The sequence below is a fragment of the Plecotus auritus genome (genome assembly GCF_963455305.1).
Source record: "Plecotus auritus genome assembly, chromosome: 2".
In the NCBI taxonomy this organism is placed as follows: Eukaryota; Metazoa; Chordata; class Mammalia; order Chiroptera; family Vespertilionidae; genus Plecotus; species Plecotus auritus.
In genome coordinates, this window is record NC_137771.1 from 21,978,364 (window position 1) to 22,002,963 (window position 24,600).

Below are 24,600 nucleotides of genomic sequence, written 5' to 3' on the forward strand. Positions count from 1 at the left end.
CTTAGTGAGCCACTGCACCCAGCCCTGGGGGTTCACAGAGAATGGGGCAGACATAGCCCCGCTCTCTGGAGCCTCCATTCTAGTGGGAGGCTCACAGTAATCTGGGAGGTGTTCTGGTGGTAGCACCCCAGACTGGGCTGTAGCAGAGGGGATGGAGAGAGATAGAGAGATCTGGGAGGCCTAAAGCTGGAAGAGGCCATAGGCCCACTGAGAGTGAGGTTACAGGGGATAAGGGAGAGGCATGGGTCTACAGTGACATGAGGGTGGGCCTTAGACCCTGGGTGTGCTTCCACTAAGATAAGAATGCAGGAGGAGGGCCATGTCTGGGGGTCAGCAGTAGGGCATGTTGAGTGGACACAGCTTGTAGAAAGTGTCCTCATGGTTCAGTCTTACGTTCAGGAGAAAAGTCTGGTCTAGAAATATAGAATTTGGATTCAGCTCACAGATGATAAAAGAAGCCATGAGAAGGATGAGACCACCCAAGGAGAGTGAGAAGAGTTGTCAGTCCAGGACAGAACAGTTAGGAACACTGTAGGGACCAGCACAATGTTAGATTAAATCCTGGGGAAAGTGGGGTCACAGAAGCTTAGAGAAGAATGAGCTCCAAGGAGCTCAACAGCATCGCATGCTGCAGGGAAATTTACACAGGACTGAAAAGCAGGTTAGTGAAGGTCAGTGGCGAATTAGCAGGGAGTAGACTGAATGTAACAATGGGACCAACATCCAATGGGAGAAGAGGAAGGTGCTATAGGAAGAGTGGATGCCACTTGAAAATGGCATTTCCTGGAAGTGACAGAATGGAGAGAAGTTAGGTGGTAATACATGAGGAGTATGGACTTAAGGGGGCAGTTTAAAATATTTTTAAGATGGGAGAAACCTAACCATGTTTAAATGCTAGGGAAGGAGAGAGAGAGATAGAAATAGAGATAAAGATAGAGACAGACACATAAAATATAGAGGCAGATAGAGAGGATGAGAGATATTACACAGTTAGCTGAAGATATGGAGGAACAGGGCATGAGACTCTAGAGAAGGCAGGAGGAACGGGCTCCCTTGTGCTCCACTGCCCTGCCTGAAAGTCACTTGCTGGGGGAGGGCCTGAGAGAACTGGGGACTCTTGGGGGAACGAGGGAAGAGGTGATTGCAATGAGTGTTGAGGTAGGATCCCAGAAGGCTGAAGGAGATCCTATGATCATGACACAGGCTCTGTTTTCTAAGTAAAGGAGGAGGTCATGGTCTTTGCTGAAAGTGAGCAACCATTCCTGGGGAGGAAGGTTTGATGTTGATAAGAATGTCTGAAGCAATCACTCTGGAGAAGAGGAAATCATGGCTAGATGGGACTGCCATGCACCTCTGAGGCCTGAGGAGATGGAGATGCCTCATTTATAGGACTGTGTGACTTGTCCCAGAAGCCCTCAGTGATGTGGATCCCGCAGAAATGGAGGAAGGGCAGCAGGACTGATTGAGGGGTGGGTTGGGTTTGGAGAAATTGGAGGACAATGGGGCAAGGAGTTGGGGGTATTGTTAAAAGAATGGCTGAGGGGTTACCCAAGGGCTTAGGCTACATGAGAAAAGAAGTGAAAAGAGCAGGTGGGGGTCGAGAGGTCAAGGGAAAGATGATGAACAGGAGCGGGGGTGGGGAGGGTGGGAGGCAATGAGTGGAGAAGCTGGAGAGACAAAGGATGCCAGAGCAGATGGGTGGAGTTAAGATTTCAGAGGTGCTGGAAATCAAGGTCTGTCTGGAGTACACAGAAAGGAAGTGAGAAGATAAAAAAACAGAGGCAAGGTGATAACTGGAGGAGAGAGGAAGAGTCTGGAGATGTTGATGAGGAGGGTAGAAAGTGGCACAGGTGGAAGGAGACAACATAAGGTCAAAGGAGAAGGACTTACACAGGTGGAATAGATGGGAGAGTGAGCACATGAGCCCAGCTCCCCAACAGACATTCATGGCCGGGGACATGAGTTGCTTGCACTGCAGAGGGCTATAGGGTAATGATGGCCTCAAGGGGAAGTCAGGTTTAAGGGGGCTTTTGGCCAAGAGTGCAAGGCATTGGAGAGGGGAATGTAAAGACCACGGAACTAGGATTGGGTGGAGGGGAGAGGAAGAACAGAGCAGTTTGGGAGCTCCTTCCAGGAAGGCAGAAGGGGCTGGTGCCTGGCTTGTCCCTCTGACACCCCCTGTCTTGATCTGGGCCTTCCTTCCAAGCCAGGCATCAACCCCTGCTGGGAACACAGGGACCAAGGCCCCGTGTCTTTCTGGGGACGGCTCCCTGTGCTCTACTGCTCTGCCTGAAAGGTGCTTGACCTTGACCTTCCTGGTCAGGTGCTGACCAAGTCCGATGTCAGGGCCCAGAAGTGCAAATGGATAAACCAAATTCTGACTTGGAGAAAATCATGCATGCAATTCCCTGTTGTCTGGCCTAATGTAATTCCATTCTATAATGTTTATCTCTCGCTCTCTCCCTTTGCCTACCAAAAGCAAGCTGGGGACATGAGATGAGCGCTTCACAGACGCCTCCGAATTCCATCACGCTGGCCCTCCGCTCAGCCTATTTGCTTTCCCCCGTTCTCAGCGGTGCTGTTCCTATCGTCTGTGATCAACCTCGGTCTTCTCCCAGGTTTTTCAATTTCTAATACCAAATTGCAGCTCTCTTTTATGACAATGTCTGTTCAGTGGGAACTGCATCATGTGTCGCCATAAATTCTCCATTTGATGTGCTCCAGGGAAGGGCAGCGCTGCTTGCAGGGAGGAGGGACGTCCAAGCTTGGGCTGCGATTTGGTGCCTTTACAAATGGATGCGACTTCATTTATTCTTTCGTTTATTCACTGTTCTCTCAGCCGGGGCCTGGCGTCCTCACCTCGCCCTTTCATATTCCCACGCCTCACAGTGTAGACTGCCGTGTAAGAGGTTGCCTCCTCAAAGATGCCCTCTGGACCAAGCAGCCTGGATGCTCCCCATTTCCTTTCCTCTCTTTGCACCCCGTTCTCTTCCTTCACAGCACTGACTGTCCTTCCTAAGTATTCACCTATTTATTTACTAGTTACTGTTCTAGATGTCGGGGGTACAGAAGTGGGGAAAAAGGACAAAAATTTCCACCCCCATGGAGCTTAACTGCCTCTTCCCTGGATTCACCCACTCAGCCCCTTTCCCCGCCTCCGGCTGCCAGGCTGACCTTGTTTCTTGTTCCCACTCAAGGTGTGTCCTATGAAGGTTTGCATTGGGTATGTACTGTTGCTCACTCTTCACCCAGCACTAACACAGTGCCTGGAACACAGAATATTCTGCTCAGTGTGTGAGTCCAGCTAGTATTTATTGCATGGAAACTGCCGAATGCCACGGTCAGCACTAAAGACACAGAGCAGCCTGACCCATGGCCCTGCCGTTGGAGAACCACTGGTCAGGTGGGTATGGGGTAATTACAGCATAAATGATGAGGGCAGCGGAGGAGGTGTGCCTCTGACCCCAGAGCCTCTGGGAGAGCAGAGGGCAGTGCAGGCCTTGGGGCTGGAGGAGTCTTCTGGAGGTGGCCCAAGCCAGACATGGAATCAGCCTGGATCTCGCCTCCCCTCTCATCCAGTGCTCATTAACACCTCACGTGGCTCTTCCTCCCCCACACATCAGGCCCCTCAGCTCTAGGCCCTCCTCCCACTCCTTAGTCTCCCCTCCCAAGTTCTCACCTGGATGGGGGCATCAGGCAAGAGTAGGTCCCCTGCTTCTTCCCTCTCTTCCGAACTATAAGCAGCGTGAGATCGCTCAGAAATGAAAACCCACTTATCACCATGTCCTACTCACTGACTCTCTCCTAGCTTCCTGAAACCCTCTCTCCTCGGCAGGGCAGGACCTTCGCCCAGGCCAGCCGTGGGCAAACTACGGCCCGCGGGCCGGATCCGGCCCGTTCGGCTGTTCTATCCGGCCCACGGAGCCGAAAGAGCGGAGGGTTCTCTTGCTCTCCCCTCCGCTCCTTTACTTTGAATTTATATTAGTTCACACAAACACTCCATCCATGCTTTTGTTCCGGCCCTCCGGTCCAGTTTAAGAACCCATTGTGGCCCTCGAGTCAAAAAGTTTGCCCACCCCTGGCCTAGGCCCTCCACCGCAGCTTCGTCTTTGGCCATCACTGACCTTGAGCTTTGTACACCACAAAACTGAGCAACCTGTGGGAAGGCAAGCTAGAGCGCCGGTGACGAGCGAGGGCTCTGGTGGCAGTGAGTGCTGGGCCTAAATCCTGGCCCTGCACTAAGGAGTAGACCTGGAACCCATTTCTCATTCTCTCCAAGTCCCAGTTTTGTCATCTGTAAAATGGAAGTGGTGATAACAACACCCATCTTACAGGGTTGTTCTGAGGACTTAATGAGCTTGTGCATATAAGACAATTGTCAAAATGTCTGGCACATGGCACGTACCCAGGAACCAGTAGGTGTCACCTCACTGTCAGGCTTGGCCTGTTGTTGGCAGAGCCCAGCTGGCTCTCCCGTGGCTCTAACTTGGCACCTGCTGTCCCTCTGCTCCCGAATGAACACCCCTGCTTGTCTGCCAGACAAAGCATCATCATTCATGTCAGCCCCAGTGCTGCCCAGGCTGAGATCTTGCCTAGGAGGTCCCGGCCTAGCCAGGCGCTCTCTCCCACTCCCAGCCCCTGGGAAGACTTCCTGTTATAGCTGCGGCTTTGGCTTATGATTCTCCCTGTGAAATGAAGTTTCTTGAGGACGGAGAGAGGGTTTTTGAAATATCTCCTTCCAGCTTCTAGTAGAGTGCAAGGCACAGAGGAGACATTCGATAAGTGTTTGAGGGATGACGGGAGGATGGAAGGAGAGAAGCAGGAAAGGAGACTTGGAGGAAGGCAGCGTCGTGTCGGAGAAGAGTTAGAATTTCAATGCGGCAGGAAGTGATGAAGAGGGGTGAGGTCAGCTGGTCTGACGGAGACCACAAGAGCCTGGTTTAAGGGCTGAAAGTTTGTTTATGCTTTATTTTGTACGCTGTCAGTTCTTCAAGGCCGGGGGTTTGATGATACTCTCTAGAGAACAGGAGGGATGCGTGTCTACAACCAAGCACAGTCTTGCGCATACTAAGTGCCACCGATCCATTGTTCAACTAGCGCAAACCCCTGGCGAGTGACTGGGCATATTTGGTGCATTAAGATGACCTCTGGGCATACCTGGATCTCATGGATTGATATCCCACTCCACGTCTCCTTCTGATGTGAAGGGCACAAGGAGGCAGGAGACACAAAGCACCTGTATGTGTATTGTGGGGTATTTGTGCACCTCTCTCTGCACATGACTTCCACAAATAGGACGGAAGTGTGGGTGGCTGAAGTGGCTGACATGCTTCCTTCCTCACCTCCTTCCTCCACAGTGCTGTCCTGGGCATGTGACAGGCTGAAGCAGGTTAAGAGAAGGGGTAAATATGGACAAGTAGAATATCTAGGTGGCCTCGAAGCTGTCTGCATTTGCTCCAAACTGGAGCTTGCCATTTGCAAAAGCTCCGGTATTTGGTGAGTACGTCTCAGGGACAAATCATTTCCTGTCAAATTTTAATGCTGCGGCATCCTCTAGCTGTTTGTTACCCTACCCCCAAGAGCCAGGACAGAAGGGCTTTCCTGAGAGGAGGCAGCTGCTGCCTGGATATAGGTAAACTCTAGCTCCCGATGCCTGAGGAAGCCTTAAGGGTATCATGGAAACTCAGTGAGTGTCTTCGGAACATGGTTGGTGCCATTCTTGAAAGAAGTAAGAAAGTTTGGTCTTCTATGCTTAAGGGGATGAAACAAAAAGCAGAGGTGTCCTGAGAATAGCAGATTTGGGCTGAAAATGGTCACATGCATGCTATTCCAATAGGAGGAAAGGCAGTGTCTGGAAAGGAGTGGAGTCGATGGTGCTGGTCTGCTGCCCTTGGCCTCCTATCTGGCCCAGCTCCAGCACCGCTTTCAGCAGTGCCCACTAGCAGAGGGGATGGATGCACTGCTGGCAGAGAGAGGGCTAGTCTCAGCCATTGTCTCCCTACTTGCTCTAAATCTTTATTTCAGCACAAGTCTTTGCTCCAACCCTATGCATATGCCAGCTCTCTAAGCCAATCTTTCCTCTTTCTCAGGGATGCTAACCAACTCCTTTACATCCTTCCAGCAGTTCTCAGTCTCAGATGCCAGCTCCTCCAGGAAGCCCTCCCTGATGCCCTCAAGCAAGATTACTGCCCCTCCTTGATATTTCCCATCTTCTAGCACTGCCTTCTCTCTAATGAAGACAGACTATGACTTGGGTGCAGACACAGACTATCTTGTTGTCCTTGTGGCCCCGATGTCCTGAACAGTATTTGTGACACATAATAGGGGCTTAGACAGTATTGAATATCCAGGGGACCTCATTTCCCACATGAGTGCCCTAGACCGTGGGGCAACCTTTCTGCATAATCTCTACTCCCGCGCTCCTCCCTGTCTCCAGGGTCAGCCCCCCGGCCCCCTTCTTGCACTAGGCCATGCTCCCAGATTTAGCTCCAGGCTGCAGATCCCAGGCTCCAAGTCAGGAAGCCAGGAGACTCCCCGATTGATGCTAAAACTTGTTAGCAAGTTGTATGTAATTTTATGTTTCTGGTAAATGCTAATTGCCTGTTCCTTAAATATTTCTTGTTCTACTCGGAAGCAAAGCAGTTGCAACTGTGAATGCATTTCCTACAGCTGGCTGTCCCTATGCAGGGGGACTGAGTTTCCAGCTCAGACTCCTCAGATATTGATGGAGCCTAAATCCCCTCCCCCACCTCACCCTGGGAGTGTGGCAAGCAGAGCTGGAAGAATTTTCAGGAAATAAATCTCCCAATTTTCCCATTTGGGAATCACACTTTTAACAAGGGGCAGAAAGGGGTGATACTTCAGTATTACCTGTTTGCCCCCAAGGAAGCTTCTCTCTATGTGAACTGGGACAGAGCGGGTATTGATGAGGATGGGGCCAGGTATGCCTGGAGGAGGTCTCTGCTCTCAGGGGCTTCATGCCACATGCAGAACATCGGCATCCCTGCTACCCTCCCATCCCTGAGCCAAGTTGTGCTGTAGGAATTCACCAGAAGCTGGGATTAAAAGAGGGCCAAGAGGGGGGTGAAGGTCATTTTGAGGCTTCGGGCCATGGGTGCAGCTTGGGAGAGGAGATGCAGGGGAGGGGACCAGGCTTTTAATCGAGTGTTTGCTAAATGCCAGGCCCTCTACCTGGCACTTCACTACACTGAGTCCTTGTAAGACCCCGCCTTGTGAAATAAACGTTTATCAGCCCCTTTCACTCATGAGAAAACTCAGGCTCAGAGATGAGAGACTGGCTGAAGATCACGCACAGAGCCAGTAGCAGAACTCAATTATAAGTTGCGTTTGTCTGACCCTAAAGCCCAGGGGACAGTGGAGAAGGTGTGGGCTCTTGGCACCCGAGTTCTAGGAGCTGGTGAAGTAGGGGAAAGGCGATTGAAAGGATGCTGAGGAAGGGTGCCCTATTGAGCCCGTGCAAAATGTCATTACAATTTAATTCTGCGAGCTTCACTGAGGACACGCTATGTGTTGGGCCCTGGGCTAGGCCCTATGGACTATAGAGATGAATAAACTGGAATTCTCCCTAGAACGAATTCATAAAAACCAGAATCTGGCTTGGAATTACCATCATGGAGAGCCTGGGATGCCAAGCGAATGATTGTACCTTACCCAAAAGCAATGTGGAGTTGTCCTGAAAGTTGTTTTGAGGAGGAAACTGCCAGGTTTGGATTCTGGGAGATGGCTGTGCTGCATGTGGCAGATGGGGGTGGGGTGGGGGCTCGAGTCCAGGAAGCCTGGGCTATCAACTCAAGTGAGAGGCGATGAAGGCCTGGCAGCAGCGAAGACAAGGGGCTGGGGCGCTGCAGAGGGAGAACTGTCAGAATCCGGGACAGGGTTAGCGGTGGGAGAGGGAGGAGGAGGTGAAAGGAGAATGAGTGATAACATGGATGGTGGCGCTGTTTCTTAAGATGGGGACACAGAGGGAGGGGCTGTGGGGAGGAGGAGATGAAGAGCTTCATTTTGGATGGTGTTAAGGACTGAATGTTTGTGTCCTCAGCCCCCGTCCAATTACTATGCTGAAGGCCTAGCCCCCAATGTGGCTGTATTTGGAGATGGGACCTCGAAGGAAGTAATAAAGGTTAAATGAGGCCGTATGGGTGGAGCCCTGATCCCACAGGGTTAGCGTCTTTATGAGAAGAGACACAGAGGGCTTGCTCTCTGTCTATCCATGCGCATGCACTGAGGAAAGGCCACGTGAAAGGCAGCCATCTGCAAGCCAGAAAGAGAGCCTGGGCCACACACTCAATCAGCCAGAACCTCGCTCTTGGACTTCTAGCCTAGAATTGTGAGGAAATAAATTTCTATTTAAGCCACCCAGCCTACGGCATTTCATTATGTGCAGACTAATACAGATGGGTTAGGTCTGAGATGTCTGAGGGAGAAGCTATATAAAATGTGTCACCAGTGGACTAAAATGCAAGTGGGAACAGATTTGGAAGTCACTGGTGTTTAGGTTGAGGCTGGAGCCATGGGAGTGGATGTGATCAACTGTGGAAGGTTCTACAAAGAGAGGATGGAAGGCTAAGGACAGATACTGAAAGACACCCACCCTGAAGGGCAGTGAGGAACCATGCAGGTGCTCCGAGGGAGCGGCCAGAGCAGTAGAGAAGGAGGTGGCCGCAGGTGGGAGAAGCCCTGAGAGCAGCTTGGGGGGCACAGTCGCAGCAGATGCCAGGGAACTCAATCACCCACCTTTTTACAGTACAGGGGGCTCTTCATCATGAAGGTGTGAGATCGATGGGCTTCACCCCTCCAATAAACTGTCAGTGGTAGAGGAACAAGAAAGGAAAGGCAGGCCCATCCCGACATTTGGTAATTCATTGGTTCTTCCCACCGGACAAGGTGCAAACCCTTTATGAAGCCTCAAGGCTCTCCATGGCCAGAATTTGCCTTCTGCCACTTCTGCCTCCACACCATACACCGTGGCCACAGTGAACCATCTCATCTCAGGCAGTCTGGGGAGCGAGGGCCCTAGGTGGGAGTGCAGGTGTGAGGCAGGGCCCAGGTGGTGAGTGCAGGTGTGAGGCGGGATCCTAGAACTGGGGCCTAACAGAGCAAGCACAGGCCATCTGTGGGATGGCAAGGAGCCACGTGTCCCCGGGCAGAGGAGGGCACCCAGTGGAGAGCAGGGCAATCATGGAAGGTTTGGGTAGAGAGGAACTTTAGCAGCCTCCAGGGGAAGTTGCCTTGGTGCCCGGCACCGTGCAAGGAGCTTTCTGTGATTTCCTTTCACTTTCTTAACATGCTGTGAGGTTGTTATTATTATCTCTATTTATTACCCCACCATGGTGGTCCCTGAGGGCACTCCAAGTCTTTACATGGCACTGCAAATCCCGAGATAATGAACATAAAGTTTCTGGCAGATGGTGGGCTCTCAAGAAGTCCCTTTCTATTCCAATGAAATCACACCAAACAGGTCTAATTCTTCTTTCCCATGAAACAATCCTTCACATATTTGGACCCAGCTCTCAGGTCTCCCTTGAGTTTACTTTACCCCCCGATAAACACTCGGGTGGTTGTTCACCTTTCTCACTGGGCTTGCCTGATGTCCTCTCTGTGTCTATCTCAACCTGCGGTCCCCACATCTAAGTTCAATTCTCTGATGCCAGATCAGATCAGAACAGAAGAAAGCACACTAACTCCCTGGGATCAATTCTAGTAGCTAATTTTTTGAATCTTAAAACATGCTTGATAGTTATCCCTGCTTCATCTGGTCATGGTAATTTAGCCCACAGCCCGTCCCGTCGAGATCTTTCTGCATGCGGACTGGTGTACTGGCCTGTCTTTCAAGCTCATGCTATTTATGTCTAATCTGAGCCATTGATAAAATATGGACAGAGTAAGGGCATGTGATGACAGGATCATTCCTCCCGTTTTTGGAAACATTCACTGCGGAACATCCACAGAAGTTCAGAAAGGGGGGAACTTGAAAAACTTCGTGCCCGAGTTCATTCCCATTTTCAAAGCAGTGAGTGCCAGAGCTTGGACCTGAATCAGCATCTCCTGATTTCTTGCCTGATGCTCTTTCCACCGCCCCACAGCTGCTTGAGTGTAACTCCAGGCACCAGAAGAGCCCAATCTTTTAACTACCTACATATGCACTCATTAGTTACATACTTATTGCATTGCAATGTGCGAGACACTTCTTACTTTCACATTCTTTATCTAAGCATAATCTTCACAGTAGCCTGGGACCTACGTTGTATTATTATCTGCACTTCACAGATGAAGTAACGGAACCCTAGAGAGGCTCCCTGACCTGCCCTGGAGCTAGAAAGCCAGAGAACCAGGATTTGAACTCAGCGCTTGTCCCCCAATAGATGCTCTCTGCCTGCTGCTCTGTCTCATCCAGACATATGCTTCCTGATCTTAGAACAGTGCAGTCACTGTCCTCACCCCAGTGGGCACTGAGGTATGACAGTGCTAGTGCAGGAAATATGGGCTGGCCTCCTGTTATGGGTTGAATTGTCTTCCCCAAAACATATGTTGGATCCTAACCCCTGGTGACTGTGCATGTGACTTTATTTGGTTCTTCGCAGAAGTAATCAAGTTAAGATGAGGTCATACTGGAGGTAGAGTGGGCCCTTTATCCGTTATGACTGGTATCTTATAAGAGGGGGAGAGAGTCACACAGGGCTGCATGTGACAACAGAAGCAGAGACCGAAGTGCTACAGCTACAAGCCAAAGAATGCCAGGACTAAGGGAAGGATCACCAGGGAAGCTAGGAAGAGGCAAGGATGCTACCCAGAGTCACAGAGAGAACACTGCCTCCTGACACCTAGCCTCCAGCTGTGAGAGAACACACTGCCTTTGAACCAAGCCATCCGGTGTGTGGCTCTTTGTTAGGGCAGCCCTAGGACATGCTGTGCATCCAGTGTGGAGACAGTCCAGGTCCTGGTACAGAAGGACCCTTGAGCATTGGGACATGAGGCCCACGGAGCAGAAGAAGTTTTTGGCACTGCTCCCCCTAAAGAGCCTCCTGTAGAACACCCAGGTCTCTGGGCTGGGGGTGCAGGAAGGTTGCCTCTCCCTCCTGTCTCTCTAGTAGCCACCTTGTTATTTTAAAGACATAAGGCCCCCTTTCTTGCTAAAGCATTTCCTGATGCTCCGGAAGATGACTGCCCTTCTCCATGCTCCATGGCTCCATGGATCTCTCTGCCACGCCCCCTTGACTGTAATAGCTCCCCTGCTTTTGCTTCTGTCTCTGCCATAGGGCCTGGGTCTGATGCATCTGCTCCCTAGTGCTGGCCTGGTGCCTGACACCTAACAGGGCCTTCACAAATCCCTGGGGGATGGCTTCTGCTCCCCTTTTTGTGGGCGTTGGCATTAGCAATCATGAATGAACAGGAGGTGTGCAAGTGCAGGGAAGGGTGACAGTGGTGGCATCTCTTGGGCCCCAGAGTCTGCTATCCCTTAATGGCTGGCTGTTTCCATCAAGAGATGAAGGTCACTCTCATCTGTATCCTCCTCAGGCCACCAATGGTGTGTGTCTATCCCTAGCACTGTGCACAGCCCCTCATCACTCTAACACCCCTAGTGGGTAGAAACTTGGGAAGCTCCTATCTCCAGTATGAAGATAGGAAATAACTGAGGTTAAAGAGCTTACGGGGCCCTTTAAAGGCCTACACAAGTCTAGTATGAGTTGGGGATGGAACCGATGTACGTGCCCAGTGCTGTGTGTCCAGTATTCTAAGTGATTTACTTCAGATAATCCTCAAAACAACCCACTGGACAAGGATGGAGGCTGGGGCTCAGCGATGTCAAGAATTCCAATGTGCCCAAGGAGAGGAAACTAGTGCAGAGCCGAATCAGGTTCAAGCCCAGGGCTTGCTGACTCCAAATTCAGACCCCAAGGCTCTGACTCAGGGTCCCTCACTCCCCAAGAGCAGTTACCTTCGTAAGAGGCCTTGAATCCCAGGGAGCTGCCACTGCTGTCCGTCTGGAAGAGGAGCCACATTTGATGGTTGGTGCTGACAATGAGATCTGGGACCGACGTACCTGTCAGGCTGTCAGGAGAGAGAGATTTAGAGGTGTGCACCCCACCATAGCACCCCACCAGAATGACTGCCCGACTGAAGACACCTACAGGAGCATCTCGGAGCCAGGCTCACTCGGGCAAATTCTGAGCTCCATGGAGTTTCTGACACTGGAGACCAGGGACTCAGCGCTTCTCCCCCTCGGCCACAGGCAGAGCTTGAATCTCAACCTCCACTTCCTCGCCCAGACCCCTGGGCTTATGAGAGACATCTGTGGCCTCACTGGCTCAGGGGGCAGGACTAGCTGGAACCAGATCTAATCAAGGGATGTCCACACCCTGTAACCTCTGATTTCTCCTGTGAACTGTACTGCAAAAAAGACAGACAGAAACCCCTTCCCCTGGTGGCAACCCAGCCATTCCTTTCAGTCGACGTGTCCTCCCCTGCCAGTATGAGAACTGAGGCTAAAAGCACAGCTGTAACCCTGGGCCACATTTTCTTAAGTTTGAGCACAGGGAAACTTCTCACTCAACTCACATTTTCCAGGCACATATCCAAGTGTGACACCGTCACGTCCATTATCTCATTTAATGCCCCCATTAGCCCAGTGAGGTAGGGGTTATTATCCCCACTGTACAGATGAGAAGACAAAGGTACAACACGGGCAATGGCTTTCCTGAGGTCAGCTTGCTGGAGTGGCAGAGCCAGCATCCACTGCACAGGCTGGGGTTTCTGGAAGAAACCTGGCTTCCTCTTACTGTAGAGATGGGGACTGTAGGCTGTGGAGGGGGAAATTTTGTTAATGGGTCTGCTCTACCCTGGGTCTCAAAGCTGAGGTTGGGGGTGTTGACTTGGCTGCAGAGAGATGCTCAGCACTTGAGTGCCATGGGGGTGGAGCTGGGACAGACCACCTGGGGTTCACCAGCCCAGCCCGTGTGACATCCCTGATCTGGGGGCTCTTACGCGAGTAGATTGAGGCCAGACCAGGGTTGGCTCTGACTCTGGGGTGTCAGTAAGCAAGAGAGAAGCCAAGGCCTCTGCTTTTCCTGTTTGACCCGATTGGGACAACAAAGGAGCCTGACCATTTTGCATGTGTTTCCCTGAAGGTTTGAGATGGCCGTTGGCCTAAAGAGAGCTGGGGGTGATGGGTGAGTCCCTGGGCTGCTACAGGACTTGTTGGGAGCTCACTCACACTAGATTAGTGCAAAGATCTGGGTATAAGCCCTGGCTCTGCCATTCTTTGTGGGGGGACCTTGGGCAAGATGCTGGGCATCTCTGGGCCTTTCCACTCCATGTTAAATAAGGGGATTGGGTTGTATGATCCCCAAGAGTCTTTTCAGCTTTGCTGTTCTAAGATTCTCTCCATGGAAAAGCACATGGGGTTGTGGGAGGACCTCTTGGGCACACTGAGTGGATACACCATATAGGTCAGCGATCCAGGGCAGGTGAGTGATGGGGAGGCACCAAGAGGAGGGGAGAGGTGGGTGAGATGGCTATCTGAATTTGCTGGGCCCTGGGGTATCCCGATGGCCAGATGTTATTCCTGGTGTGTCTGTGGTTTTGGATGAGATTAACGTTTAAGTGATAGATGGAGTGAGCAGATTGTCCTCCCCACTGTGGGTGGGCCTCGTCCACTCAGCTGAAGGCCTGAACTGAACAAAAAGACTGACCTTCCCTTCATTAAGAGAAGATTCTTTCTGCCTGAATTCCAGCTGGGACTTTGTGGGGGTTTTCTCCCTGCCTTGGACTTGATCCAAAAACATCAGTTCTTCCTGGGTCTTGAGCCTGCTGGCCTTCACACCACAATTACATCACTCTCCTGGGTTTCCAACTTGCCGACTCATCCTGCAGATCTTGAGATTTGTCAGCCTCCATAACCATGTGAGCCAATTCCTTATAATAAACACTTCTCTCTCTCTCTCTCTCTCTCTCTCTCTCTCTCTCTCTCTCTCTATATATATATATATATATATATATATATATATATATATATATACTATTAGTTCTGTTTCTCTGGCAAACCCTAATTAACACAGTGGAATAAGGGCTCACATTATTTCCTTTCTCCTGAGAGACCCCACGTCCTAGCCATGTCACTGACTCAGTGGGTAACATCATATCATGAGTCCTTTAACTGCCCTGATAGGATCTTCTCCAAGCAGGAATGAGATAGTGTGGGAAGTTCCCAGAACAGAACAGCTCCTGGACAAGCCAGTTATTACTGAATAGTTATCTTTCATTCATTATTAAAACCAGAGGGTATTAGTAGTTTGGAGCTAGCCTGGCTGGAGGGGGTATGGCAAGGGATGCTATCCCTCACTGAAATCAAAAGACTCGAACTCAAGTGCTGATTCTGCCACCAACCATCTTTTGCAACCACTGGGCCTCAGTTTCCCCACCTGCTAAATGGGAATAATAACACCTTTCTCATAGGGTCATTGTGGGAATTAAATGAGATAACTGATGTGAAAATTACCATCACAGTGCCTGGGCACATAGTAGGTGCACAGCATATGTGAAATCACCCCTTCTTTTTGGCAGGGGAGATGGATGAAGTCAGGGCTGTCTGTTTCTCTGAAGCTGGACCACATGCATCAAACAAGAGCATTATCCTATTTCATGTCAGACTGCTGGGGGTGGGCAAAGGAGAAGCCAAGACCCAGGGTCATGGAATCCCACACAGCCTGATATCACCCTCTCCCTTGGCAAGACCATACATACTAACCTTTCTGGACTCAGACAATGTGTATGTCCATGTGGTCCTAATTCTCTAGAACCACCCACTTCCCAAATAGTTAAGAGCAGACAGGGAGGTTAGCAAAGCACTTGATTGTCTCGATCTGAAGTCAGACCACCACAGACGTACTTGGCCTTGAGGAAAAACTGCTGGGTGGCAGGAGAGTCTGCATTGAAGCAGACAGCCACAAAACCTCTATTTCCCTGCTCCCTAAGACTGCTTGTCCTGTACACGTTTCCTGTGAATCCCTAGTGAGAATGTGGCCCAGTGCTCTGTTTCCCCCGGTTGGAGTAGAGAGAGGCGGAGGGACTGTTGCTGAAACTAGGAGCACAACAAGGCACCTGTCCTGGTCGCAGTGTGGTCTGGGGGACCAGGTAAGACCCGGCAAGCCAATCCCACCACCCTCAGCCAAAGTACCGTGCTCCCGCCCTCCCACCTGAATGCCTACTTCACTTACATGTAGAGGACCGTTTTCTGGTCCCCGTCCTGCCCACCATCCCCGACCGTCAGGGTGTCATAGCCCCTCTCCAAGTCAAACTCCTCGAAGGCAAGCTTGATCACCTAGGGAGGGAGCATGGGGTTAGGGAGCAGACAGGGGCAGCTGGGAGAGCCTGGCAGAGCCTTGAGGACAGGAAGACATTTCCTCGTTATGTTCCGATGCCCAGAGTCCCCGTGGCACCATCCTATACGACCCTCAATCCACACTGAGCAGTTCCATGCCCGAGTTTTGAGTGTGAACTATTTCCCTCCAGGCCATACAGGCTCTGGGGTCCCCTGATGTTTTCCAAAGATGCTCAAGGCACATCTGCCCAATTCTGGGGGCTGCCATGGCAACACCAGGCACATCTGGCCGACTCTGAGATGATTAGACTCGTTCTTCATGCTTTAATGCACAGGAACCCCCATGGGCGAGGTGGCAATTTTTCAGGCCACGTGTGGAATCTCAGCTATCTGCCCCCCGGGACCTGCAGACTTCTCTCAGCTTCTCTGCCTGCTTTTCTCCATCCTCTTTATTTGTTCAATAAATGAATGGTCCAGGAAGGCGGTTTCAACAAGATTCTTCTCTCTTAACTTGTTGTAGTCCTGCCTTCCACAAATATTTACAGAGCACTCACCATATGCTAGGCTAGGGGATGGGGTTTCAACATTGGGGTTCAACACAGTCTCTGCTCTCAGTGAGCAGGGGAGATAGAGAAGCAAACTGACAACCACAAGATGGGGTGATGGACCCCATACGAGTGGAAGACCAGCCAATGGGGGATGCTGAGGGAGGGATGGGTAGAGTCAGGTGCACAAGGCCTGCGCTGGGGCAGACACGGAACATTCCAGAACAAGTACTGTCAGTCCACGGCAAGTCCACAAACTGAGCACACCTGCTGCTGCCTCGCCTGGGAGTGGGGGACGATGTACTCGGCCCTCTAGTGCAAGGAGGTGACTCACGAAGGGCCAGGACTAGAGGATCTGCTTGGAGCTAGGTCTGAAGGGTCTTGAGACCTCCCCTGCCCCGAAGAGCTGGGGCTCATTCTGAGGGAGGAGCGGCAGAAGTTTTAAACCGTGGGCGGCAGGGACATATAGGTGCTTGAGGAAGCATTAGTCTGGCTGCTTGTGTGGAAACCGATGTGGCAGGAGTGAGGCCAGAGGTGGTGAGGATGTTTGAGGTTTCTGTGGGGGTCCAGGTGAGGGATGGAGGAGGGGATGGGGACGGGACAGACACAGGTCCCAGCAACACTGAGATCTTGGTGACCGCATGCCTGTGAGGTTGAGGGGGAGGAGGGCTTTACGATGCACTTGCAGGTTTCTGGTTTGAGTACCTGGGTGGATGGGTGGTGGTGCCACTTGTGAAGACAGGACCATGGAGGCACCATGGCTACTGTCTAATCTGGGTCTTTCTGTCCCTGGCAACCTAGCTTCAACCTGAGGAAGATCTTCAGTCTCCCAGTGGGGAGGTTGGGGGTGAAGCTTTGTTCTCTATTCTATGAACCAAGGAGAAGAGAAATCCTGTGGATAGGTTTTCCTGGTTGTGCAGGTTTCCTCCAGCCAAAGCAAATAGCCCAGCACCCACACATTGCCAGGGTGCCAGCAGGGCCTCACCCCAAGGTGCCTTCAGGCGCCTCGGAAGCAAACAGCTGCCTCACTCATGAGCCTGGGTGCCATTTAAGCGGGGCCCTCACACGGGCATGGATTCACAGAGAGGAGCATTTCTATGTAAGAACATCCCTGAGCATGGACAGACAGGACAGACAGGAAGTGAGGGCCACTAGCTAGAAGGGCTAGAGCAGGCTTCCCGGAGGAAAGGAACCCCAGGCTGAGTTTGGGAAGTGAAGTGAACTCAATACATGGGTAAGGAAGGGAGAGCAATCAGGCAGAGGAGCAGGTGACCTGGCAAAGGCATAGGATGCGGACTTTTCCAGAGACTCCTGGTAGATGTGGGGTTGTTTACTGGAAGGTGGGGTGACACAGGAGAAGTAGGCATAGGCGACCCAGGAAAGGCTGTCTGTCATGCTAAGGGGTTGGGCTTTGCCCTAAAGATAAGGGAGGGCTATGGAAGAGTTGTAAGCAAAGGTATGAGGTGAAATTGTTGCTTTAGGAGCAACAGCACTGAGGGACCTTGGGAAACCAGAGACGGATCTCAGGGCTATGGCAATACTACAGCAGCGGGGTCCTTAGAAAGGGGATGGACTGTAACTGTCAATAGTAATGGGATGCTGGGGCCCTTCTGGTTTTCCCACTGAGCAAGCAAAACCTGCCTCCCATATTCCCTGATGGCTACTGTCATCATCCTGGGGTCAGCTGCTCAGGCTGGAATATCCTTCGCATCCTCACTCTCCCGCTTACAGGATAACATCACCATTCCCTTGCCCTCCACCTCTGTCAGTACTTACCTGCAGCACTATGACTCATCTGTGTACCTGGGCCTCCACCACACCACCAACGCCCTGAAGGGCAGGATCACGTCTCACTGTCTCTCTACTGCCAGTGCCTGCTGGCATGCCTGGCATATGCCCTCAGCTTAGACAATGTTGAATGGGAGGACATTTTCAAACCTTTCCTGATTCTCTAGCATGGACTGATCTCTAGCTTCTCGGATCCCTCACAGGAGTTCTGGTCTAGAACAGTGGTTGGCACACTGTTCCTGTGAAGGGCCAGATAGCAAATAATTTCCCCTGTGCAGACCACGGTCTGTTACAGAGTGAACACAGGTGTGGCTGTGTTTCACTAAACCTTTATTTATAAAAAACAAGCAACAAACTGGGTTTTGCCCATTAGCAGTAGTTTGCTGACTCCTGGTCTAGATGATTCTTTGAGATACTTAATCACAGTTTTTATCATCTTCTCTTATGAGATTTCTGCACTATAAGAGTTCACCCTACAATGTGCTTAACTCTGCTCTGAGTTTTTTACACACATGAACTCATGTAAAATTCACAAAAGCTGCTACGAATACCTCTATCTTACAAATGGAAAAGCTCAGGCACAGAGACCTTAAGCAACTTGCCTAAGATCACACAGCTGAGTGGTAGAACCTGGAATGCATCAGGCAGTCAGTGGCCAGGTTCTTTGCCGCTCTGCTCTGCTGCCTCAGAGTGCCCCAGCGAGGTCTTGGTCCATGAAGCAGAGAGCATGGCTTATCCTCTCAAACCTTCCCTAAGCCCTTTATCTGGATCTCAGCAGCTCAGCAAAGACTTGGTGCACATAAAATACCGCAAGGCCTGCAGCGCCTTCGGCAGGAGGAGGGGCCTGGCCTCTGAAGGGACTAGGGGTCCTGGCTGCGCCTGCATCTAGCCAGCCCCGGGGCAGAGGGCACTGGCTCACCATGCCATCTCCCAAAAAGGGAGCATATGATTACTAGGACTATAATGGGGAAACATTGCTTTGACAGCCAGAACCCAGAACCATAAAATGACTCACATCACTGGCCAGAGCAGCCATGGATGTGAACTGCTCTTTCAGCATCCGACCCTAACACAGGCGCTAATCACACCAAGCAGACAGAAGCGACACACACAAGACTTCGGCTTTGGTACGGGTCCCAGTGCACAACGTACTAATGCTTACAGTTTTCCCCTTCTCTTTGGCCTTTGTGTAAACACAGGATCCTATAATGGCTCATTAAGTAACATGCAGATCAACAAAGCTCCCAAATGCCTTTCTGAGGCAGGAAAGTGGCAGCACATGAAGTAGGCATGATCACAGAGGTACACTGTATACAGCCTGTCTTTCACTCTGCATTCAAATCTTTGTGCCCCGACATTTCTTAGAGCAGGCATTGGATAACTATGGCCCTTGGGCTAAATCTGGCCTGTGGCCTGTTTTTGTATTGCCCCTGAATTAAGAAGATATATTTTATTTATTTATTTACTCATTCATTCATTCATTCATTCAGGAAGGGAGAGAGAGAGAGAAAGAAATATCAATGTAAGAGAGAAACATTGATCAGTTACCTCCCATATGCGACCAGACCGGGTATTATGCCTGCAACCTTATGGTATAAGAGATAACACTCCAACCAGATGAGCCACCTGGCCAGGCCGAGAAGTGTCCTCATATTTTTAAAGGGTTAACTTTACGTGGTCCTCAAAGTCTAAAATATTTGTTATCTGGCTCTTGGCAGAAAAGGCTTGCTGACCTCTGGCCTAGAGCAATGGTTTTCAAACTGGGTTCCCAGGCACCCCAGGGTCCCATAAAGGTACTTCAGAGGCCACCAGTAAACTCCAATCAAAGCAGTTCCTTTTGAGCTAGTTCATGTTTTGGGAGTCTGTGACAGACATAGATAGTGGTTTAGTAAATGTCCCTCCCTCTCTTTTTAAGTTCTTAACAGAACCCTGACTTTGTCTGAAGTGTGGCAATGCACCTAGCTAACCTCAGAGCTAAGGATGTCTGGCTAAGTGACAAGATTCTAGGCAATGAGATATGAGCTGAGGAGTCCACAGATCATTTCCCTGCCTTTCTCCTTGCTTTCCTGGAATATCGATGTGAGAACAGAGGTGAAGCAGCCTCCCACCTTCCTGTGATCATGAGGACAGGAGTCACATGCCAAAAAAAAAAAAAAAAAAAAAAGGGCAGAGGGAAAAATAGAAGGTGCTCGGCACACTTGAGGGAATTACTAAACCAGACCTGGACTCTCCACCCTGGACCTCTGGTGGTGAGGAAAATACACTGTTTTGTTTAAGCTTCTGTGGAATTTTCAGGAACTCACAGCCAATGGCATACAGGTTCTGAAGAAAGGCTTTCATCACTACAAAGAAGTTTGCCATCTCTTTACCCTCAGGATCAAGTTCAGCACCCTGGGAAGCCTAGCCCCTTCTCCTTCCTGGCTAGATAGAGCCCCCTCCACAAGGCCCTGCCCAGCCCTACTTCCCCTTTCCTCCTCCCTGTACTTTCTGAGCCCCTGAAGGCTGACCTTGGCCCACCCAGCCTTGGTTTACTAATGCTGCTGTCACTTTGACTATTAGCTCATGAAAGAAAGAGAGCTTCCTTTTACTGGGCATGGCCTACTCAAGCATGTCAAACTCGCGGCCAGTTTGACATGCTTGGCCTACATGGTGATCCTTGTTCCAGTCTTGCTGAAGGCCCAGGGTAGGGCTCAAGAATTGGCTTGAGGGTGAGGGGGGCAGAGGGGAAACTGGTGGGAAGGCTGACCTGACTCCTCGGGAGTTCAAGCAGATGGGCCTCTGGTACCTTTGGGGAAGGTATTATAAAAATAAATTGAGTATAATTGGAATATTACATTAGTTTCAGGTGTACAACATAATGATTCAATATTTGTATGTACTGTGAAGTAATCATCACAATATGTCTAGTTTCCCCCATCACCATATAAAGCTACAAAATATGCAATATAACCCGGCCAGCATGGCTCAGTGCTTGAGCATCGACCTATGAACCAGGAGGTCCGATTCCCGGTAAGGGCACATGCCCAGGTTGCAGGCTCAATCCCCAGTGGGGGGCATGCAGGAGACAGCGGATCAATGATTCTCTCTCATCATTGATGTTTCTATCTCTCTCCTTCTCCTTTCCTCTCTGAAATCAATTAACATATATTTAAAAAAAAAACAAAGAAAAAACAAAAACAAAATATGCAATACTAGTATAATGTTACTGACTATAGTTACCATGCTGTACAGTATATGAGCATGACTTACCCACTTTATGACTGGAAGTTTGTACCTCTTGACTTCCTCACTCATTATGCCCACCCCAACCGCCTTTCCCTCTAACAGCCACAAATCTTTGTATCAGTACATTTTGTTTTGTTTTGTTTGTTCCCTTGTTTTGTTCTTTAGATTCTACATATAAGTGAAATCATATGGTATTTGTCTTTCTCTGTATAATTTTCTTTAGTATAATACCCTTAAGGTCCATTCATATTGTTACAAATGACAAGATTTTATGCTTTTTTATGGCTGAATAGTATTCCATTCATGAAATTACATCTTCTTTATCCATTCATCTACTGATAGACACTTAGTTGCTTCCATATCTTGGCTATTATGAATAATGCTGTGATGAACACCAAGGTGCATATATTTTTTCAAATTAGTGTTTTCATTTTCTTGAGATAAATATCCAGAGGTGGAACTGCTCCATCGTATGGCAGTTCTATTTTTAATCTTCTTGAGGAACCTCCATACTGTTTTCCATAGTGGCTGCACCAACTTACATTTCCACCAACAATGCACGAAGGTTCCCTTTTCTCTACATCGTCCCCAACACTTGTTATTTCTTTTCTTTTTGATAATAACCATTCTAACAGGTGTGAGGTGATGTCTTGCTGTGGTTTTGATTTGCATTTCCCTGATGATTAGTGATGTTGAGCATCTTTTTATGTGCCTGTTGGCCACCTGTATGTCTTCTCTGGAAAAATATCTATTTAGATCCTCTGCCTATTTTTGATTGTTCATGGTGTTTTTGTGATTGAGTTGTATGAGCTCTTTATATATTTTGGATGAGGAAGATTTCTGAGGAGGTTGGCAAAGAAAGCCCAGGGACAGAGACTGAGAACTTTAGGAGGTTCTGGAACTTTGGTCACTACCTCCATTTAATTTTGGTGGCTCTGAAAGTAGTAAACCCTTTCACCCATTTGTGACTCATCCACTCATTGATTGATGGAGTCATTCATTCATTCACTAGTTAATATGCACTTGCCAAGTGCTGGGCTTTGGAGAGGCAACAGCAGGCAAGATAAACATGGCCACCACCCAGAGAGCGCACAGTCTAGAAGAGGAGACTTACAAGTGTACAGAAAACACCACAGGGTGTGATGAGTACTGAAACTAGGGAAGCGTGGGTATGGGCAAACATGAGGGGCAAACAATCCTGGCTAGACGAGGGGCGGGACTTGTCTTCAAGAATAGAGAAGGGTGTGCAGTTAGTTCTAGGGGAAGAGGAATGCCAAGATATGATGGGAAGTGAAGCAACTGTAAAAAGGAAAGGGATCAAGTTTAGGACTTGGAGGTGGCCATTAAAAGGTCCCTCTAGAGCAGTGGTTCTCAACCTTTTTAATGCAGCGACCCTTTAATACAGTTCCTCAGGTTGTGGTGACCCCCAACCATAAAATTATTTTCGTTGCTACTTCATAACTGTAATTTTGCTACTGTTAATGAATCGTAATGTAAATATCTGTGTTTTCCAATGGTCTTAGGCTCTACAGCAGCAGTTCTCAATCCCGCTAGCAGGGTCACCTAAGACCATTGGAAAACACAGATATTTACATTACGATTCATAAAAGTAGCAAAATTAGTTATGAAGTAGCAACGGAAATAATTTTATGGTTGGGGGTCACCACAACATGAGGAACTGTATTAAAGGGTCGCTGCATTAAAAAGGTTGAGAACCACTGCGCTAGTGCTACCCAGTCATGCAAACTGGCCAGTGGGGACCCTTGGCTTCTCTGACAGCAGCCTGTACAGCCCAGCACAGAGAGGGCATGAGTAAATGCTGAATGAGTAAGCGAGTGAGCAAATGGGCCAACAAATGTATTCCTGACATTTGCACTCCGGAGTGATCACTTGCCTAGAGAGTTCATTTTTAATTCTTCAGGCTTACAAAGGGAAGAGTGACAGTGATAATCCTTAAGGAGTGAATAATCAAAACACTATTATCTTTGGTTTTGAAGTTCATGGAATAAGCTTCCCTTTTCCTCTCCTTTCCATGCTCCCTCCTTCTCCCTTCCATGTCCCCTCCCTTTCCTATCTCTCTTCCTTTCCAGCCTCACTTCTACTTCTTCTTCTTTTTTTTTTTCTAAGCTGCATTAACTTTCCCGAACAAATCCACTGAAGTTCATATGCAAATGAAATCATAAGTCTTGAGTTCACACTGAGAAGCTGCAAAAGAAAGGCAGATGTGTGTAGGTAGGGGGCAGAGACGAGGGACTGGGTTTCAGTCCTGACCATGGAAATGTCATCACCCATGTCTTCCATGAGGCTGAACTGAAAGGTCATAACAGGAGGTGGCCCTGGGGCCAAACATGGGCGGGGCCATACCTGAGGAGCTACTAGACACTGACACAGGTCTCCTCCATCGTTATTAACGTATTCAAACACCCGTCGTGCTGCTCCTCCTCTGCACTGAGCACTGTGGTAACTGCAGAAGAAATACTGTACAAGATTCCAATCTGCTTTCAGGGCATTTCTGAGCTACAGGAGAAAGAGATTCTCAACCCAGTACAATGTAATATGTACACAAAAAGGGAAATGTAGGAACAGAGGAAGGAGCAAGACCTCGAGGAGTTAGGAAGGCTTCTCAGAAGAGAGGGTATTTTAATTGTGTCTCAAAGGGGAATAAGGAATTTGCCTGGAGGAGAAGGGAAGGCACACTGGAACAGAATGTGCCTGGACAGAGGTCTTAGCAAGGTTGAAAGCAAGAAGAGAATATTTATTAGACAAAACCCAAAAGAAAGCTGATGTTATAGCTGGGAAAAATCTTTAAAACATTACTACAGATAAAGAGAGTCATTAAATAATTATTTTTTAAAAATTTCAAGTCACCAGAAAGATATATAATTCTCAATTTGCATGATCTCATAACATAGTCCCAATATATACAAAGCAAAAATTAAGAGAACTTTAGGAATAACAGACAAAAGCTACCATCATAGAGGGAGGTTTTAATATGCCTTCCTCTGCAGCTCTCTGATCAAGAAGATAAAATCAATGAAGATATAAAGAATATAAGCACAATCAACAAGCTTGATGTAATAAAACACAAAAACTACAAAATACACGTCATTTTTCCAAGTACACACAGAATATGTGTGAAAAAATGACCATTTCTGGTCCAAAAGGCAAGTCTCAACAAATTTCAAATGATTCAAATACAATTTTCTCTGACCACAAGCTTTAGAACCAGTAACAGAAAGATAGCTAGAAAAATCCTTTGTTTGAAAATTAGGAACTACTTCTAAATAAGCTGTGGTTGAAAGATGAAAGAATAATGGAAATTGGAAAATATTCATAACTAAACTATAATAGATATACTATGCATAAAAACCTGTGGGAATGTAGCCAAAATAGTTCTTAAGGGAAATTTATAGCATTAAATACTTAAATGAGATTGAAAAATAACAAATTAAGCATTGAAATTAAGATGCCAGAAAAGAATAACAGGATAAATCCAAATATAATAGAAAAAAGAAAATAAAGATGAGCAGAAAATGATGAAATAAAAAATAAATATATCAAAAGAAGTATTAAGAAAATAAAAATTGGTTCTTTCAAAAATAGCAAAATGTAAAACCTCTGGTAATATTGATAAAAAAGATACAAAATAGAAATGAAAAGAGGAATAAAAATATATAATAAAAGGTAGTATATACAACTTTATAC

At 48.7% G+C, this 24,600-nt stretch overlaps 1 protein-coding gene across 4 annotated transcripts in view; it reads right to left on the reverse strand.

Moving 5' to 3' along the window:
* The window catches only part of CSMD2 (CUB and Sushi multiple domains 2), a gene marked incomplete at its 5' end in the record, with an annotated part of 547,039 nt that overhangs the window by 219,433 nt on the left and 303,006 nt on the right, over positions 1-24,600 (reverse strand). For all 4 annotated transcript variants that reach the window (XM_080658115.1, XM_080658114.1, XM_080658113.1 and 1 more), the window contains 2 exons: positions 11,957-12,069; positions 15,234-15,337. In XM_080658115.1, the coding sequence (XP_080514241.1) occupies positions 11,957-12,069; positions 15,234-15,337 (217 nt within the window). The remainder of the gene's footprint in view (positions 1-11,956; positions 12,070-15,233; positions 15,338-24,600) is intronic.